The 21,890-nt window shown below is 32.4% G+C and overlaps 1 protein-coding gene across 1 annotated transcript; it reads right to left on the bottom strand.

The window, feature by feature from the left end:
• Positions 1-5,778: 5,778 nt before the first annotated feature.
• Positions 5,779-17,390, bottom strand: LOC134696519 (complement factor B-like). Its single transcript, XM_063558357.1, has 4 exons — positions 17,281-17,390; positions 8,760-8,933; positions 7,886-8,065; positions 5,779-6,269 (listed from the first exon to the last, which is right to left on the bottom strand). The coding sequence occupies exons 2-4, from the start codon at positions 8,911-8,913 to the stop codon at positions 6,046-6,048; spliced, it is 558 nt and encodes a 185-aa protein (XP_063414427.1). The 5' UTR covers positions 8,914-8,933; positions 17,281-17,390; the 3' UTR covers positions 5,779-6,045.
• Positions 17,391-21,890: the final 4,500 nt, after the last annotated feature.

Raw genomic sequence — 21,890 nt, 5'->3', positions numbered from 1 at the left:
ATAATTCCAATCCCTTAAAAACGAGGCACCATCATGTATACTTATAAAACAGCTCAAATTCTATTTTGTTAACTTGGAGTAGAAAATTACAATATAGTTTATCTTATTGAAACATGAACGCGGACCCCATTGAGAACACCTTGGATTGAAAGATTGCAAATTTACTAACCAATGAAATGCTTTGGATTTAGAACGCGGACCTCAACGAGAACACCTAGATCGATAACACACTACAATCTGTATAGTTATCAATAAGTTCATTTTCAAAATCATTTATTTATTTAGGCTTGATGACGATCTTTATCAAATAACGAATGAATATAAGAAGATGTGGTATGCTTGTCAATAATTTAATTCACCGTTCATGTAGAATATCGTATGGTAGTTTTTTGGTCTAAAAAAGAATATATCTACTACATGTCTTTGATTTAACAAATGATAACAGATCTGGCATAAACTCGTCATTCTCAAAATAATCTAAAAATTGAGGAGAAAGCCAGACTAAGACAGTTATACAATTTAAAGAATACCAATCTTGAAGTTTTATCACTTAGAGGTATACTGTCCCCCTTCTTTTAACCTACAAGAAAACTTCACGAGAGCCGATGATTAAATATCCACCTTGTTTTTCCGTATATATATAATAAATAACTGAAGAAGCAATTCAAATTACTAAGAATATTCAATTTGTTTCAATATTGCCAAATCTGAGGCTACTTTAACTTTTATACATGTAGTAGTCTCAGCCGAAAACAATACATAATATTGATAGTATAAGCAAATGTGACAAACCAATCAAAAATTTGTTGTTTGGGATTATTCATGGTTCACTAGTATTCCTTTCACGGATTTGGCCATACTTTTTGGACCTTTTAGATTATAGCTCTTTTGATCGTCTTTTATATTAGTTTTGATTTCATATATTTTGGCCTCCAGCATCATTTGAAGAGACATGTATTTTCGAAATGCGCATCTGGTGCAAGAAAATTGGTACCGTTAATTTTATTCTATATTAACCAGTAACACGTGTCCTAATTATAAAGAAAAGGGACAGAAAAAGTATGAAACAAAAATAACCGGTTTTTCAAAATGCACTGCATAATTCAAACCGCTATAAAGTGTTTCATTTCATTTTATGTTTTCAAAAGTTGCGTATACGAAAAAATGATAGCAAGTTAAACTTCAATGTTCATGACTTACAAGTATTATATTTCTTGTAAAATTGATAGATGAGCGGTTTTCACAAATACCGAACATAAGAATATAGCGTAAACGTCAACTTAAGGACAAGCAACCCAACGAGAAAAATATAATTTCAGAGGCATTTACATGTACATGTATAACTAATTTTGAGTTAGAGAAATCATTCAACATGTTCAATGCCATATGATTCTATTCAGATTTGTGCGTTTTTTCGATTTAGGAATAAGTCAATAAGATACATAAAAGTAATTGAAGCAAAAAGAAAAAAGATACATGAAATAACGAATTAACATATTAAGTTTACAAATACATATCTAGGTGCATTTACTAAAACATCATTTTTTTTCATATTATTGTAATTTTATGTTTATGTACCCGATATGGAGTTCTTCTGATATTAAAAAATCACTTGAATGGGTATTTCTGGTGTATATACATGTATCACGCGTGCTATCTACATGCACAATATACGGAAATAACACGGCTGGGTATTGTAAAGTTACTGAAGGTGGATTACTGGCAGGTGTATATCCCCGGGCGAAGAATTTACTGAAAACGGTTAGGTGTAATTTGTCATATTGTAAAGGTTTGAATAGCGCTTATCTCTTCTTTTTTATAATATTAATTGCGACAATAAATGGAACTTGACACATTCCCCATTTCCAATCTCAATTTTCTTATTTTTGTCATATTTACCTCGAAACTATTAACCTATTTACACGTACATGTAACATTAGAATACTTACTTCAACTGTAATAACTTTATAATTACTAAAATTAGAAATTATGTACTTCTCCTTCCGTATGCCATATTTTTGTGTTTATTCTATCTCTCCATCAGGTCCATAGTGCACTTTTTTGTCAGTCTAAGTGCACTAAGGAGGCCCTTTCAGTTTGCGATTTCTGAACCAACGTGTAAATACCGAAAAGGACCTCCTCAGTGCACTAAGAAGAAACATTTTAAAAACATGTCTATAATATTTGCGCAATTAAATGATTGTTTTATTGGCGCAAATGAATGTTGCAGTTTTTATGATAAAGGGATGCAAAAAATGAATTCGCGTAATTAACTTGTGGCGCAAATTATTATTTTTTTAGCCAAACTGGATAAAGGCCTTCAAAACATTGTGTATACACAAACAAAGCAATATTTATCTTTTACGCAGTCTAGCCGGAGAATAAAAGTTTCTGCAATTTGTGTAGAATTTTAATTTTAGAATGTAATGAACAAGTAAGAAGATCGCTAGAAACCTAAGTGAATCGGAAATTAGCTATGCACGATGAAAGGGAAAAGTTTGGTGCGTCGATAAAAATTTCATGGATGCATGTGATAATTGTAAAATTTCAAGTCTTTAAATAACATCCATTTGTAGACCTGATTATTTCGATCCTTCAAATATGTGAATAATAATAATAAAAAAATATATTATTAAGTCTCTTTCATATAAATACTGTAGATTTGTATTTGATCATCGATTGTAAACATAACGTTCAGTGAGAAATATTTCATGTATTCCTACAGAGAACAAATCAAATTCTTTCAGAATACAATCGATTGATTATTGAAGTAAATGATTTGCGACAGAATAAGTGAAACTTGGCCAGAAGCTTACCTCTAAAATAAAGAAATATTAAAAAGGAAGAGTTATTTTTTTATATCTGTATTTTACTAATAATGGACTTAAGCACTTTTTACAGTCAAGACCGAAAATATGAAATACATCGATTTAAATTATGTTCGCAATAAATAATTTCTGTGTAGTTTTCCGTGTCTACATTTAAATACGAGGAAAATATAGTAAACTGTATCCTCTGTGTATGTATTTGTTCCTATGAACTGTATATTTTCTTACGGAATAAAGAATTAATATAGTAAAACAGAAAAAAGAGAAACGGTAAATATATAGGAATACATAAAGTTTCGTAAATAATTGCAAAGGACCACACGTAACTTACATGCCACGAGTTTTCATAGAACTTGGCAATTTTTGAAACGCATGTATATATGCGAAAAAGAACTTGTGCATTTGAGCAAATTAAAATCATGTCATATATCTATTTATTTTATTTTCAACAGATTCACAAGTTTTGCATTTTTAAACCGCGTGTGCATATATATTTTAATGTTTTTATATTAATACCTTATATATGAACATGTCACGTGTATTATTCATTCGTTTGTTTAAATTGTGAAGCATGTGACTTTACTAAGACTGTACGCATTTAAAGTTTGAAACAAAAAACGATAGATACATCGAGGTCGTTTTGCTTGAGTGGTTTACCTGTAAAAAGGCCGGGTCTCATCTATGTTTAAAACGAATTAATGCATGTTTGAAATAGTTTAACGGGGGCGTGGCCTATAAGTTTAACGTAACTAACCAGCAACTTGATTTCAATTGATTCACCGCAGAGAAATCTATTTGACTGGCGTTAAAATGAATTGATATGAATTGAAATGAATTAAATATAATTTTTAATTTTTGTCAATCTGTATCAAATAACGATCAATCTCATTTAAATAGCGTTAACACGTTTTTGTCCGATCAAGTTAAATTCGGTTTACTAGTGTTGGTAACATTTGTGAAAAGGAAACGGGGTTGATTGTGATTATGACAAGAGTAATACATCTGATATCGTCTACGAAACGGGTATTCCATATTGATCAACCAACTCGTGATGGCGTCCATAAAACCTACATAGGGATGAATTTTTACATAAACGAAATGGGCTTTTACTTTTATTAATCGTGACCTGGATAGAGAGTTATCTCATTGGCACTCATACCATATCGTCGTATATTTATTTTTATATCTTTATCTTATAATTTGAATTTAAAACCATCATTCTTTTCTTTTTTTTGGAAATGACGTTAAATGCGATTATGATGAAATGTGTTAATCTTGATTTCAATAGCATTTTAATAGCATTTAGCATTTAATAGTTTCTTTTTTTGTATTTCAAATGGATTATTAATATGTTTCCAGTGATCAATAAAAGGGTGCCGATAAAAAAATCTCTAAAATCGATTGATAATCAAATATCACAAAGCTTGAATATAAAATGAAAGTTTTGTATATTGAAAACGATATTTATTACTGCACATTTTATTAAGTAATGTTTGTTGTGGTAGACATTTTCATTATTCGGAGCCCCCTGTTAAAGGATAAAGATCCTGGGAGTTTATGGGCATAGAAAAGATTGCTATTATTAATATTGAAAAAGACCACCGATCAACTTGCTATTTTTTGTAACAGAAAAAATGAGGTTATCTCTTTGGGAATTTTTAAACCCTCCGTATTTTGTATGTGTCTGTCTCAAAGCATTTGGTGTTTGTTGTTACATAGAGTTCATTTCTGTTTGTTTTTGTTTTGTTTTTTGTTTGTAAAATGTTTACAATAGTCAAACAATGGGTGTTCTCTCAAATTATTATTCATATTTGAAACGACTGCTCTTTTTTGTGGACTATTATACGGTACATGTCTTGAGTATCAATGCCTGATATTTTTTTCGCGTATAAGTGTCTGTGTTTTGTCAAGAAAAACTCAAGCATACTGATATTTTTTCCCTCTGTATAGCATATTTGACTTTGTGATAACTATTTACACAAAACTACGAATTCGTATTAATGGTAAAGCGTATGCTACCATATTTGTGTGAGAAGAACGTGGAGTATTTCTTTTGTTGAAATGTGGTGAAGTCTTGAAAATCAAAACTTTTAATATATTTAATTTCAGATAATGATTGAAATTGAAAATTATCTAAATTTGTTAAATTGTCTATGTGCAATGGTTTTCATGCAACCGTATGACACAATAGGAACAGACTGGTTTTGAAAATACAGTGGAATTTTAAATGATATTTTCTTATGAAATACAACATATTTAATGTTAACTGACCTAAATCATCCGTTGGTAAACCGAAAAGGAAGGAATTTACTTTTTTCATTATGTAAAATTCTGATCTAATTACTGGCTTAAAAGACCGGAACAGAGCTTCATTACAAATCATACGGACTCGCCGTGGAAAACAATTGCATTCTTTGTTTATGCAAGGAAAAAAAAAATAGGAAAAGTAACCGGCAGGGAAAATAAATAGTTCTAATGCAATTTAACCATATCAAGGGATGACGATATAATAGATATCATCAAAACTCCCAAAGTGCAATCTGGTTGAAAGACTTTTTTATTTAGGTCGATCGAAAAGTGTTTGTCTATGACTACCCTGTTGTAATCGTTTTTACCTGTTTGAAAATATATTTAATTCAAATATTAAAAGAAGATGTGGTATGATTGCCAATGGGACAACTCTTCACAAGAGACCATAAGACACAGAAATTAAAACTATAGGTCATCGTACGGCCTTCAATAATAAACAAAGCCCATACCGCATAGTCAGCTATTAAAGACTTCAAAATGACTCAAACGAGAAAACTAACGGCCTTATTTATATAAAAAAAAATATGCCTTTTTGTTAAGGAAGATGCAAACTGTGATATTACTGTTTGTTTTCGGTGTTGGTAAATATTTATATAAGAAAACCATAAGTTATACCTGAAATTTAAAACAAAAACAATAGTCAACCCGTTCAACATGATATTAATTTATTGATAGATAAACATGTTTTTATAACCACTACAATTCAGTTGGTACACTTCGTGAGAAATTTAGACAATGTAAAAAGTATCATAATCTACAGGTATATATTTTTTAATGTACATCAATGTAAACCAATGAAGAATAATATATTAGGGTGTTGTCGTAATTCTTTTTTCAATCGTAAAGCTTTTGAATAGTAACAAGTAAGTAAGTTATACACAAAATTGGGTTCGACAGGAGCTGAGCCTTATGACAGTAGGCATGTTTCTGCTATCAAAGCTTCGAGTGCTTTATAGTAACCACATCTTCTTCCTTTCTTCCAATTTCCTTTCCATTTGCCATTGGCTTTACCTTTTCCCCGGGTATCAATCTCAGAGCTTTCATCAGGATTTTCGGCCGATCTCTCCTTGGATTTTCCTTTGCTTTCCAATGTTTCCAAAAGAGCCTCACAAAAATAGTCTACGGTCATTTCTGTGAATAAATGAAAACAAATCTTAAGGTATAAAACCAAGACTTAATAGCGCTATTGCTTTCTATGTTAAATTATGCAATTTCAATCATTACTAGCTACTTTATCTTAAGTTAGAAAAAAGAAGCAGTTATTTAATGCCAAAACTGTACCTTATCCTGACTTGTGCTGAACATATCAACATATCTTTAATTGCATATTAAGCGTACTAATTCCAGTAAGTTTGATAGTACAAGAACAGAAAAATCAAATCTGAACAACAGGCTAGATGTGCCCTTATATCATAATTTCATTAACTTTTTTATTTTTCAAATATATCTTTCAACAAGCGTTCTACAGTTATCCCAAGTCCCCAAGCTTTCATTTGACACAAAAACTACCCAAATATATCCACTATTGACACAGATAATGCTATGCCATGTATGCGTAGGAGATATTTTGTTAAAAAATATGTACTTCTTTCGTGTATGTTCTTTCCGGCCGGGATGGTCTTGTGGTTCTATACCCTAATTGTATACGTTCATGAAAGTAAAAACGGCAAAGAAAAATGAAAGAAAGACACACAGATTTCCATCACCGGATTTGATAAAGGTACACGATTGCAAAGATGGTAATGCATGGATCAACAGTTTTATCTGACTGTAAGTGTTCGCAAAATACTAAACATTCTCATCATAGGAAATGTAAGAAATGCATATTACAAAATACAATGCGTCTTAACTTAAGGATTAGTATTGATTTAAAGAAGAAACACTTTTGTGATGTTTTTTGATACATGTTGTAATGTTTTTTTTTATGTAGATTACGTTGTCTGATTTTTTTTGTAAAATAATTGGAAATCGATAATTGCACAAATGTTAATTCGTTAACCGATTCGCATCAATTATATTTTTTTATAAACTCGAATAAAAGAATAATACACAACATTACACAATGAGCATTAATTTTTGAATCAGGACAATTATATGGATTTGTAGAAGAAAACATGTTCATCTTGTTTCGGATACAGTTTTTTTTCATAATATAAGTTTGCTGATATTTGATGGCAAATGCTGGAAAGGGTACATTTCGATTAATATCAACATAACAACTTGAGTTTTAATCTTAACAAGTTACCTCAAAATCACACAGCATATTTAGTTCAAGTTGTATCATCCACGAAATATTTTCCCCAAATTGTTATTTATTTGTAAGTACTGTTACATGTTTAAACTCTGCTGGTAGGTGTCGTTTGATGTACTCTAGTATGTTATTATTGTTATTTCGTCAACCATTGTGTGAAAACGCATGTTGAATTATGCAAATTGATTATAAAAAAGAATGGATACCAATGGTGTTCTCAAAAATGCTATGTATCAAGTTTTCAAATGTTCTCATTTACGTTAAACAACCTAAAATTGAGAATGAAAATGAGGGAGGTGTCAAGGAGACAAAATCCGACCATAGAGCAGACAACAGCCGAAGGCCACCAATGGGTCTTCAATGCAGCGAGAAATTCCCAGAAACAAACTGTCTACATTTATTCATTTGTGTTTTCTATTCATCGATGCCTTTATTGAATGAGGATCAATAAAATGATAAAATAATTGTATAATCAAAGTCTCTATATGCTACTTACTACACACTGGAGCATTTCCACTCCATGTTCCATCAGCTTGGCATGAACGTTCGAGATCACCAGACTGTACTTCATATCCAAATATACAAGAGTATGTTACCGTATCCGGAAAGCTATAGCCAGATGACGTTTGTTCTTCTGTAAACTGCCCATTTTCTGGGTCTTGACACTTAACCCCCACTGCAATAAATTAATCACACATTTAACTAAATCTGAATGAGTTGCAGTTCGTCATACATAACTTCAATTCATGCGCAAAACGCTATATCGCGGTTATTATTTTTTTTTAAAGTAATAACTTAAAAACATATATTAAAGAATGTGACCACGAGTAAAGCTAAGGCAGTCGATTGGTCTTTCGCGTGATATAACAATGGCGGTAACATAGTGACACAAATAATCATAAGTTTTATCACATTGTTAACAAATTCAATGCTGGAGGTTTTTAAATTTACTATACAAAAGTGTGTTTGACTTACTGGACAAGGACTAATGGTGACCTATAGTTTCAAACATCTATTTTAATTCTGCTTTTTGTCTCATTGACAATTATTTTTACTTTTACTGCAATGTTTGCATTAGCTGAATAAATCCCTGTGTGAATTTCTTTTTTGTCATTAATTTTGAGTCATTGTCATGCATCGTTTTGTTCATAAAATGATCTAACGCATACAACATGAACACTATTTATAACTCTGCCAGTCCTTACATATATAGTTACTTACAACGAAGCCATTTCTTACATTGCTTTATCTTTCGAGATATATTTTATCCAACGTCAAATGATATTTCGTATTAAAAGTCAGTCAATTTAGAAATGCAACTTGATATTCAAAGTAAACTCAAATTATTTGAACTGAAAGCAAAAACATACCACAAACCGGAGTACTTCCGCTCCATGTTCCGTCAGCTTGACATGAACGTTCCAGGTTTCCAGATTGAACTTCATATCCACGGTTACAAGAGTAAATTATATTATCCATGTGATTGTAGCTTCCGTCGGTAGGTCCTGTTGCAAACGGCACCATTCCAGAAACTGTACAAAGAACTGGAGACAAAAGATGATAACAATAATGAAAGTGCAAGATAGACGAATTTTCATCAGTTTTTCATGTTTCCGAATCCCTGTATTTATATTGTTTAATTATATTTCGTGTACTTTATGAAATAAAATATTGTTTAAACTAATAATGAAATTCAAGCTATTACTTTATAGTTGATAGTTGGCAGCTGATCAACATACTGCTTTAATTAACTCAATTTATGAGCATTTATTTTGGTTAAAAATTAGTTCTTCCGCTAAGTACTTTGTTACAAAATGTACACATTTATTAAACATAACATTTTTGGTATTTATAATTTTGTATTTGTATTGTAATTCCGGAAAATAAACAATTAATCGACTGATTAATATCGCTTAAAATCTGTGTACAATTACACACTCACTCATGCAAATCTTTGTAGATTTTTTTTTCTTGCGCTAACATATTTGCTTCTGCAACCTTAGTATCTTTAAATATGTTTTTACATTTTTACCCAGTAACAAGACTACAATTTTTTTTATCAAAGTTTTTCATTTTTTTTTCATAGCCTAAATGGATTAGGATCTGCTTTCTCCTTTGGGGCGCTTGAGATCATCCCGAGGTTTTGGCTGGGTTCATACGTGTGTTGCTTAATCTTTAGTGTTTTTTTGTTGTGTATTGTGTTCTTTTATTTGTCTTTTTGTCTTTTTCTTTTTCAGATATGCCGTTGTATTTTCAATCTATGGGTTTGAATGTCACTCTAGTATCTGTTGTCCCGCTTTTGTATTACATTATTATCGCTTTTTAAAAACGTTGGCATCACTATTTCGTTGTTTTCTAGCAATGTGCAGTTTATTATTGATATCCAGGGTATTTAAGTCGCCATTTTGAATTGCATACCCAACTTTGAATAAATTATAATGATGAATAACCAAATTTCCCGACGAAAGCAACGGTTTTTTTAAATTGACAAATAAACAGGAAATACGAAAAAGGATTAGAAAATCATTGATGAACATGTTTTTAATCCGCTAACAGAGTCTTAGTGGTTCCCACACAAAATGTGTTATTCGGTATATGGTTCAGTCTGATAACTTAAATTTTATCTTATTGATATAGATTGATGGTTTCACACACACACACATACACATACACACAACGTGCAAATACAAGTAAAATTGTATTACTCATGTTATTATACAAAATAAAACAATACTTTACATTTATTTCCGATCGATACTATTCATAGGTAAAACTAAAGGATCGTTAGAAGTGTATCGTAACAATTCATAAACTAGATACTCTAGGAACATTCATTAGAGTTTGAATATATTTTACCCAGTAGTTTCAGAGGAGAAGATTCTTGAAATAGCTTACGACGACGACAGACAACGATAGACGACGGCCGAGAACGGAAACAAAGTGATAGCAAAAGCTCAAATAGAGATTTCTGGCTCTGGTGAGCTAAAAATTATAAACTTTGTCATTTAAGGGTTTTGCATCCTATGAGATCTAAAAGCCGTCTGACAGTTGTGACGTACGAGAACAATTGGTCTCAACATTCTGAACATTTCTAACTTGTCGGATTTTCAAACATATATAATGTTAAACGATATTCCCGTGCTTGCATTTCCTATCATGATTTTCTTGATAGAGGGTTACTGCTCACAAGGAAGCTATTTAATCAAGAGTTCCAAATGGTGAAGTTGAAATCATCCCTTCGTAAATTTTACGGACGCCATCACGAGTTGGTTGACCGTTATGTAATAACCATTTCACAAATGATATCGGATATGTTCCTCACGTCGTAACTACAATCCCCTTCCCTTTCATGAATTTGACCTACCGAATTAGACTATTTACCGGATTTGTAATCACATATTAGAGAATTCTCGATATATGACTTTACTAACGTCATACATAAAGTATACGTAAGAAATCACAATTAAGACTATATTTGAGATTGAATTGTCTCCCTTTTTTCTAAAATGCATTCAGTCATAATTTCGCATTTATCTTCATATGTTTCCTTAATCGAATTATGATACTAGTATTTGAATTAAGACAACATTAGTGGAAAACGTTTATTTTCAGTTAGGGAATCATGAATATATTGGTCAATTAAACAATCTTTTGTTGGTTGATACTGTACGTGTAAGTCTTTTTTGTTTGATAGAAACAAACCGATCAAAAAACAGATACAGCCCAATGCCATTAATCGGCTGATTTCTGCTTTATGGTCTGGTGTGGTCTTTTGGAAATGTTTTTGTCTTTCATTTTGTTTTATACTTCGTCATCCCGGGCTTTAATATCTCAGATCGTTAATCTATGTCCTAGCTAAGACTATTTCTTACGAGTTATCTATTGTGAATTGTTGCAACTGTCTTTATAAACTGATTTTTACCGACTGCTGTTGCATCGCTTTCTAAACTTAGGAGAGAATTTTTGAGTCGTTAAACATGTTTTTCCACCGCCATAATTTATGCTCGGTCATGTGCTACTAGTATCAGTGCTTGACTTTGTTGCTGCTTATAATATTTATGTTAGGTTCGCACATGATTGCTTTCTCGTTTTAATTCCCTTTCCAAAAAAAGAGATTTCGTCAGTGCACAATTAGTCGATCTTTAAGCTAACATGCACGTCTTACACTTGAAAAAGCAGTTTTGACTTTTTTAGTATTAAGTGATTCTGATAACTTAAAATTATTGACCATAAAAACGCAAGAAAAATAATCGTAATTAATGGAAGCAAAGGAAGATATAAAGAGCTGATATCCAGTATAGGTTTCAATAACTGGAGACACTGCTATACATCTGTTATACTTTGTTTAAAATGCCAAGGGTTAATAAAATAAGTCAAAGCATATTATTATTATAATATTAAAATTAAAATAAAAAAATTCAAAATACAAATATCATCTCACTTTGTTGACCGTCTATCCACGATATTCACACCAAAATAGGTTGTATCTCTAATTTAAAGTTGTGTTTGACATAAAGTTGTGTTTGACGTATAGTTATCATAACTAGTAATTTGAAGGGTTTATTTCCACGAAAAAAAAAACCTTCAGATATACATTATAGTTAAGTCAGAATTAACATGTGTGGAATTATAAAAAAAAATCTAAAGATAAATATTTATGGTTGATACAAAAGTTCACGCAAACATATAAATGTGTCGTATATCTTATATCAAGATAGTTCTTATAAAAAAGAAGGTGTGGTATGATTGCCAATGAGACAACTATCCACAAAAGACCAAAATGACACAAACATTATCAATTATAGGTCACCGTACGGCCTTCAACAATGAGCAAAGCCCATACCGCATATAGTCAGCTTGTTTGTTTATTGTCGTCAGTTCATAATTAAGGCAAACTGAAATTGAGCCCTGGGTCTGGACTAAAGCTCAATAATGAAGGTCATACGGTAACCAACAGCTGCTTAAAATCAACATTACCCCCCTCCCCCCCCCCCCCAATTGTTAATATTGATAAATATCGACCATTCATCTTTTGTGGTTAAACAGAAGGATTTTTAAAAAGTTTTATTCTTTATTGCTTCATATATAATACTTCATTAAATTGTCTGTTCGAAATAAAATGCCCCTCCGCACCAAATTTTTAAACAAATAAAAAGATTGTTCGTTCCTTCTATGATGTTAACATTAGAAAGAAAATTAACGGAACATCTGAGTGGCTATCTCCTGGTCATAGTGTACCCCAAACATCTCTTTAAACGAGTATCCACAGAAAAGCTGAACACTTAAGTAACGAAGTTTATTTTTTGGGAAGAACTTCTTGCAAATACGTTTATGAAATATCGAATGAAACAAGTGTGGACACAGGCTAGTGTTGATAGTATCCAGCACATAAAGAACTACACGGCCAAGCTCATAAGACCCAAACAAATCCGAACTTGGTCTGGATTTAATCATAGATATTGCCAGCCAGACAATACCACCAGAAAGACAGATATACAGACAAATAAGACTATCAGACCGACAAGATCATCAGAGAGACAGACCGACAGGCAATACCACAGACAGTCACACAAAACACCAGACAGACACATAAAAAACACCACCAGACAAACACACAAACAAGACCACCAAACAGACACAGACAGACAGCCAGCCAGACAGACAAGATAACATGACAGACAGCTAGCCAGACCAGACCAACATATAGACAGAAAATACCACTAAACAGACAGACAGACAGACAGACAGACAGACAGACAGACAGACAGACAAAAACACCAGACAGACAGACACACCAGATAAACAGACAGACGGATAAGAACACCAGATAAACTGACAGATAGACAAGATCACCAGACAGACAGACATACAAGACCACCAGACAGACAAGACAACCAGACCACCAGACAGTGAAACAGACAGACAGACAAGACCACCCGACAGACAGACAAACACATATAATAAAGTCTCCTACAGCTCCACTTCACAGGTCAGGAACTTGTATAACCAGTTAACTCTAGATGAGTAACGATCTATATCAATCAACAAAATGTTTTTAGCTAATTAAGCACAAGTCCCACACAAATCAATTTAGTTTAATTAACCCAAGTTAAACTTAATTAGCATATCTTTGTGTCTTGGCTTTAAACGCCATATATAAATATGTAACATAACGTTGCTATGAAATAAAGAGAATAGCAAATATATTTGCGGGTTCCTAAAAGGTACATGAAATACTGTGGATATCGAATATCTACAGATAAGCCTTTCAAATGATTTTTACATTGCGTTCTTATATTGTACTATAACACCCCTGTTCCAAGTTAGGGGGAGGGTTGGAACTCAACTAACATGTTGAACCCCGTTTTACGTACATACGTGCCTGTCCCCAAGTCTAGAGCCTGTAATTCCGTGGTTGTCGTTTGTTGCCGTGTTTCATATTTGTTTTTCGTTCATTTTTTTGTACATTAATTAGGATTTTATTGTTAATCTTTTAAAGATGAGTCTTTCAAAATTATTGGTCTCTTCAAAACTGAGTCGATCCAGAGCTTTACATTTTATGTAGAAAATGCATGGAGAGTTGTCTCATTGGCACTCACACCACATCTTCCTATATCTATAATACTATATTGCGGATAAAAGGCATACACTACAATTCATTGACGGTTCATGTAATTGTTGTCGTAAAGTCACTTTAACTTATATAGCTACGACTGGCTTACGAACTTGACAGATAAGAATTAATTGGAAACTAGTTATACGAAGCAAGAATGTTATTTGTGTTTAAACAACAATTTCCTATAAGAAATAGTTTTCTGTGATCTATATGTTTTATTTTATATCCCCCTTTTGATGCTTTTATCCATGGACATCGATGTTCCCCCCTCGTTGACACCATGTAAACGGATATTATCTATGAGATTAAAACATTTGTTTCATCATTACATTTTTTTAGATATGGTTGTACAAGTTCCTGTTGGATGAAATTTAAAAAAAAAAAAAAGGCAGGACAGAAATTTTGATTTAAAAAATACAGGAGTTTCGATTAAAAATAAAGGCAGGATGAGCAACTGGGCAAAAAAAACCCAGACCAAATAAAGTGAAAAATATAAATGCAGGACAGAAATTACAACCTTAAAAAAAATGCAGGACACAATTTTTTTTATCGTAGACCCCCCCCCTCCCTTAAAATCAAATGGTAGCTTCCTGAAATATCAGATGTATGACATTAAGTTATATGAATATACCCCTTACATTGTGGTGCGGCAACTGGTCTACCATGATAGGAATACTAACCGCATCATTTAATTTCAAAAGGTTTTTCGAGAAATCATGCATTGAATTTGCGCTTCAGAATTGTGCAACATTTAGCGAAACTAAATGGAATCTGTAGGAAAAAAAGACTTCATCTTATCTGTGAGAAGATATATTCAAACTTCAATGTTGGATTACGTTATACAGCCGAGGATAGTTTCTTTATCGTCACTGGAGTGCCGATTGAGAGTACCAACATCTTTCTGCCTTTTTGGTTCTGAATTTCTCGGATGGGTAGATTTGTATAGAAATAGTTCTAGGTGGTCTTTTTTATCTAGGGTTACAATGCAAAATCACTGGCAGTTCCAGCTCAGACCAACTCTTCGCTAAAAGATTGAGTAAATTAAAGTAGTTCCGGAACAGAATCGACCAATGAGTCTTGTTATAACGGTACAACTACGAGACAGGGCTTTACGGGTTGGGGTGCTTTCTATAAGGTCCGCGTTCTCAAATTCATATATTGACTTGACTAGGATGTAGAATTTTCTCAATGGCACTCACACCACATCTTTTTATTTATATTGATAGGTTAAAATTCAAATTTGGGTGCTTTTTGTGACGTTTTCGAGTTGTGTTATTAAATAACGGCCTAGTGTAGTAAATGCTCATTTCACACTTTAAAGTATTGTTGCTGCTGTTGCTTCATGTTGAGTCATATACAAGGTGTTTCCATGTAATGCTTCAACTTCCTCTACAGCTCTTCTGCTCACTACCTTCATGTGTGTGTTTTGTTTGTGTCATTTTGGTCTTTTGTGGATAGTTGTCTCATTGGCAATCATACAACATCTTCTTTTTTATATTTGCTGCTGTCGCTACTTGAGGATAGAGTGTTGTTGTTGGTGCTGCTGCTAAAAATACTCATAATATGATTTTTTTAATAAACTGTTTTCAATGCTCCTGCAACTTTTGTCGTTCTCATTTCACTTCTTAGTGGTCATGCTGCTGCTGCTGTTGCTTAAGGGAAGAACGAACAGAGGGGATTTTTCTTTAAATTCATAAACATATAAATATAGAAAAAAAAATCATGCAATGAGTTTGAATTTGATTTCCTTTATTTGATTCTTAAAATCAGCAACAGCAACATCATAATTATCCCTAAGCAACAGCAAAATACAATGAGCATAAAAGCAACCTATACAGAGCCCCAAAATTACCATTGTATCAGAATTCAAACAGGAAAACCAACGGTCTAATCTATTTTACAAAACGAGAAACATTTATCAAACATACCAACAAACGACAAGCACTGTTCCTGACTTAAATTCTTGACTGAGGACAGGTGCATATAATATATGCAGCGGATTTGAACGTTTTAACAGGCGCCAACCTTCACCCTAAACCTGATACAGCAGTATATTAATATTACAAACAGAAAAAAACGCACTATAAAATATTAATTGAAAACGGCTTTACTCAGACTAAAAAAAAATGAAAGTAATATGAAATCGTGTGTAGCAGTGTATGACTGAAATTTCTTCAAATTTACTTTTCATATCGTGTAATGGATCTTGCTCTTTCTGCATGAAAGAGGTTACACTTTCAGAGAGCAAAAAAGAAATAATTTTTTTTTGCAGCCATCATTTTCATTTCTTTTTATCTGTTTTGACTCCTTATAATTTTAAAATCTTGATTTATTTCCTTGCATAAACTTCAAAGTTTGTTCGATTTCCTGTAGTATGCGCTGCAACGCATTTAAAAAATTAAAATTGATGAATGGGGGCTCTACAAAGATCTTCTAGTAATCTAAATAAGTGTTCATCGGTTGATAAATATCATTGCACATTAACATAACAACTGTAAAGATACAAAATTAATGTCGTCTTCACCAAAAACTTAAATAAATCAATTTGGAAAAAAGGTATCAAATATGTCAACTTCAAAAAAAAGATACTGATATATCTCATTTTATCTATAAAAATCGTATTTTTTTAGCTTACTGTCAAAAAAATATAAATCTGTAAAAACAATCACCGACTTACCATTTTACGTATGCAAATACATACGTTTTCTCTGTTTAACGGTCTAATAATGATTTTGGGAAAAGAAAGACAATCCAAATTAATAATTTTCACTTTCATATGTATAATGTATGTTGAAATGACGCTTGGAAGGTATAAATAACATGAAGTTGACGCTTCCTACGTACAAATACCATTGTTAAGTAACATTTAACGTATAAAGTAGATACTTATGTCGCTTGTGTTGTTTTCTCTATTAAGCAACACGATGATTGCCGCATGTGGAGAAGGATCTGCTTACCCTTCCGGAGCACCTGAGATCACCCCTAGTTTTTGGTGGGGTTCGTGTTGTTTATTCTCTAGTTTTCTATGTTGTGTCATGTGCACTATTGTTTTTCTGTTTGTCTTTTTCATTTTTAGCCATGGCGTTGTCAGTTTGTTTTAGATTTATGAGTTTGACTGTCCCTTTGGTATCTTAAGACACATCTTCATGCTATTTTGATACTATCATAAGTCTTCAAAATACAAAATTGATCTTTATTCAATATTTTGATTTACAGCCAATAATAGGCAAATGATTGTCGGATCTGTTCAATCAAAACTGTTAAAGATATCTTACTTTGACTACAGGTATCCCCTTCATATCCTGCAGCACAAGAACAAGTGAAAGAGTTTACACCGTCTAAGCATTCACCACCATTTAAACAAGGAGTCGGGGCACAGTCGTCGGTGTCTGAATAAATGAAAAGTATGTGAGCTGTTTATGAACTCTTATGAACAATCTTTTTTTCTAATGCAACCAGTTTTTTTCTAACTGTTCGACAGTAAGTAGTGCTTCCAATAAGCCCCAACTTGCAAATGTATCAACTGTCTGATTGGTGTCATTATACATTTTGAACATATAACGAAACCGCAAACAATGTTCAATGAACAATATTGAAAGGGAGAAAAGGAAACTTAAACGCGTTATTTTTATCTTTTCAATAAACATTTAGATTTAAGTAATATGTATTCAAAATCATAATGTATCAAAGTTCACATAAGTTCACAGGTAGACAATAATATGTACATAAATTTAATTTTAATTTTTTAATAAAGCCTGTTCAATTTAGAGAAAAAAACAAAACGGGATTGTAACTGGCGTTTATATGTTTCCACAAGCCATTGCAACCTAAGATATTATTAGATGGTGCATCTCAATTCATAGAATATATATCCTTAAAGAATGATATCTAGCCAAGACATCTGTTCAATTGTTATGATAATGGTGCATCACACTGCATATAAAACACCCTTGCTAGGAAACACCATGAATCGTTTTTTTATAATAAATGTTAACAGCTTGTATACATAAAATCTTGCATTTGTTTTTGTCTTTAGTATCTCTAAATATGTTTTTATAATTTTACCCAGTAACAAGACTACAATTTTGTTTATAAATGTTTTTAATTTTTTTTCATATTTTTTGGAGCGCTTGAGATCATCCCGAGGTTTTGGCGGGGTTCATACGTGTGTTGCTTAATCTTTAGTGTTTTTTGTTGTGTATTGTGTTCTTTTATTTGTCTTTTTGTCTTTTTCTTTTTCAGATATGCCGTTGTAAGTTTATTTTCAATCTATGGGTTTGAATGTCACTCCATTATCTGTTCTCCCTCTTTTGTATTACATTATTATCGCTTTTTAAAAACGTTGGCATCACTATTTTGTTGTTTTCTAGCAATGTGCAGTTTATTATTGATATCCAGGGTATTTAGGTCGCCAATTTGAATTGAATACCCTTCTGTGAATAAATTATTATGATGAATAGTCAAATTTCCCGACGAAAGCAACGTTATTGGAAACATGTCGTTTTTTTTAAACTGACAAATAAACAGGAAATACGAAAAAGGATTAGAAAATCATTGATCAACGTTTTATTAATCCGCTTACAGAGTCTTAGTGGTTTCCACACATAACGTGTTATTCGGTATATGGTTCCGTCTGATAACTTAAATTTTATCTTAATGATATGGATTGATGGTTTAACACACACACACACATACACACAACGTGCAAATACAAGTAAAATTGTATTACTCATGTTATTATACAAAATAAAACAATACTTTACATTTATTTCCGATCGATACTATTCATAGGTAAAACTAAAGGATCGTTAGAAGTGTATCGTAACAATTCATAAACTAGATACTCTAGGAACATTCATTAGAGTTTGAATATATTTTACCCAGTAGTTTCAGAGGAGAAGATTCTTGAAATAGCTTACGACGACGACAGACAACGATAGACGACGGCCGAGAACGGAAACAAAGTGATAGCAAAAGCTCAAATAGAGATTTCTGGCTCTGGTGAGCTAAAAATTATAAACTTTGTCATTTAAGGGTTTTGCATCCTATGAGATCTAAAAGCCGTCTGACAGTTGTGACGTACGAGAACAATTGGTCTCAACATTCTGAACATTTCTAACTTGTCAGATTTTCAAACATATATAATGTTAAACGATATTCCCGTGCTTGCATTTCCTATCATGATTTTCTTGATAGAGGGTTACTGCTCACAAGGAAGCTATTTAATCAAGAGTTCCAAATGGTGAAGTTGAAATCATCCCTTCGTAAATTTTACGGACGCCATCACGAGTTGGTTGACCGTTATGTAATAACCATTTCACAAATGATATCGGATATGTTCCTCACGTCGTAACTACAATCCCCTTCCCTTTCATGAATTTGACCTACCGAATTAGACTATTTACCGGATTTTTAATCACATATTAAGCAACACGATGAGTGCCGCATGTGGAGCAGGATCTGCTTACCCTTCCGGAGCACCTGAGATCACCCCTAGTTTTTGGTGGGGTTCGTGTTGTTTATTCTCTACTTTTCTATGTTGTGTCATGTGCACTATTGTTTTTCTGTTTGTCTTTTTCATTTTTAGCCATGGCGTTGTCAGTTTGTTTTAGATTTATGAGTTTGACTGTCCCTTTGGTATCTTAAGACACATCTTCATGCTATTTTGATACTATCATAAGTCTTCAAAATACAAAATTGATCTTTATTCAATATTTTGATTTACAGCCAATAATAGGCAAATGATTGTCGGATCTGTTCAATCAAAACTGTTAAAGATATCTTACTTTGACTACAGGTATCCCCTTCATATCCTGCAGCACAAGAACAAGTGAAAGAGTTTACACCGTCTAAGCATTCACCACCATTTAAACAAGGAGTCGGGGCACAGTCGTCGGTGTCTGAATAAATGAAAAGTATGTGAGCTGTTTATGAACTCTTATGAACAATCTTTTTTTCTAATGCAACCAGTTTTTTTCTAACTGTTCGACAGTAAGTAGTGCTTCCAATAAGCCCCAACTTGCAAATTTATCAACTGTCTGATTGGTGTCATTATACATGTTGAACATATAACGAAACCGCAAACAATGTTCAATGAACAATATTGAAAGGAAGAAAAGGAAACTTAAACGCGTTATTTTTATCTTTTCAATAAAAATTTAGATTTAAGTAATATGTATTCAAAATCATAATGTATCAAAGTTCACATAAGTTCACAGGTAGACAATAATATGTACATAAATTTAATTTTAATTTTTTAATAAAGCCTGTTCAATTTAGAGAAAAAAACAAAACTGGCGTTTATATGTTTCCACAAGCCATTGCAACCTAAGATATTATTAGATGGTGCATCTCAATTCATAGAATATATATCCTTAAAGAATGATATCTAGCCAAGACATCTGTTCAATTGTTATGATAATGGTGCATCACACTGCATATAAAACACCCTTGCTAGGAAACACCATGAATCGTTTTTTTATAATAAATGTTAACAGCTTGTATACATAAAATCTTGCATTTGTTTTTGTCTTTAGTATCTCTAAATATGTTTTTATAATTTTACCCAGTAACAAGACTACAATTTTGTTTATAAATGTTTTTAATTTTTTTTCATATTTTTTGGAGCGCTTGAGATCATCCCGAGGTTTTGGCGGGGTTCATACGTGTGTTGCTTAATCTTTAGTGTTTTTTGTTGTGTATTGTTTTCTTTTATTTGTCTTTTTGTCTTTTTCTTTTTCAGATATGCCGTTGTAAGTTTATTTTCAATCTATGGGTTTGAATGACACTCCATTATCTGTTCTCCCTCTTTTGTAATACATTATTATCGCTTTTTAAAAACGTTGGCATCACTATTTTGTTGTTTTCTAGCAATGTGCAGTTTATTATTGATATCCAGGGTATTTAGGTCGCCAATTTGAATTGAATACCCTTCTGTGAATAAATTATTATGATGAATAGTCAAATTTCCCGACGAAAGCAACGTTATTGGAAACATGTCGTTTTTTTTAAACTGACAAATAAACAGGAAATACGAAAAAGGATTAGAAAATCATTGATCAACGTTTTATTAATCCGCTTACAGAGTCTTAGTGGTTTCCACACATAACGTGTTATTCGGTATATGGTTCCGTCTGATAACTTAAATTTTATCTTAATGATATGGATTGATGGTTTAACACACACACACACATACACACAACGTGCAAATACAAGTAAAATTGTATTACTCATGTTATTATACAAAATAAAACAATACTTTACATTTATTTCCGATCGATACTATTCATAGGTAAAACTAAAGGATCGTTAGAAGTGTATCGTAACAATTCATAAACTAGATACTCTAGGAACATTCATTAGAGTTTGAATATATTTTACCCAGTAGTTTCAGAGGAGAAGATTCTTGAAATAGCTTACGACGACGACAGACAACGATAGACGACGGCCGAGAACGGAAACAAAGTGATAGCAAAAGCTCAAATAGAGATTTCTGGCTCTGGTGAGCTAAAAATTATAAACTTTGTCATTTAAGGGTTTTGCATCCTATGAGATCTAAAAGCCGTCTGACAGTTGTGACGTACGAGAACAATTGGTCTCAACATTCTGAACATTTCTAACTTGTCAGATTTTCAAACATATATAATGTTAAACGATATTCCCGTGTTTGCATTTCCTATCATGATTTTCTTGATAGAGGGTTACTGCTCACAAGGAAGCTATTTAATCAAGAGTTCCAAATGGTGAAGTTGAAATCATCCCTTCGTAAATTTTACGGACGCCATCACGAGTTGGTTGACCGTTATGGAATAACCATTTCACAAATGATATCGGATATGTTCCTCACGTCGTAACTACAATCCCCTTCCCTTTCATGAATTTGACC

The sequence above is a fragment of the Mytilus trossulus genome, chromosome 14 (assembly GCF_036588685.1).
Source record: "Mytilus trossulus isolate FHL-02 chromosome 14, PNRI_Mtr1.1.1.hap1, whole genome shotgun sequence".
In the NCBI taxonomy this organism is placed as follows: domain Eukaryota; kingdom Metazoa; phylum Mollusca; class Bivalvia; order Mytilida; family Mytilidae; genus Mytilus; species Mytilus trossulus.
The sequence above is the reverse complement of the archived record's forward strand: the minus strand, read 5'-3'. Positions and strand labels throughout refer to the sequence as shown.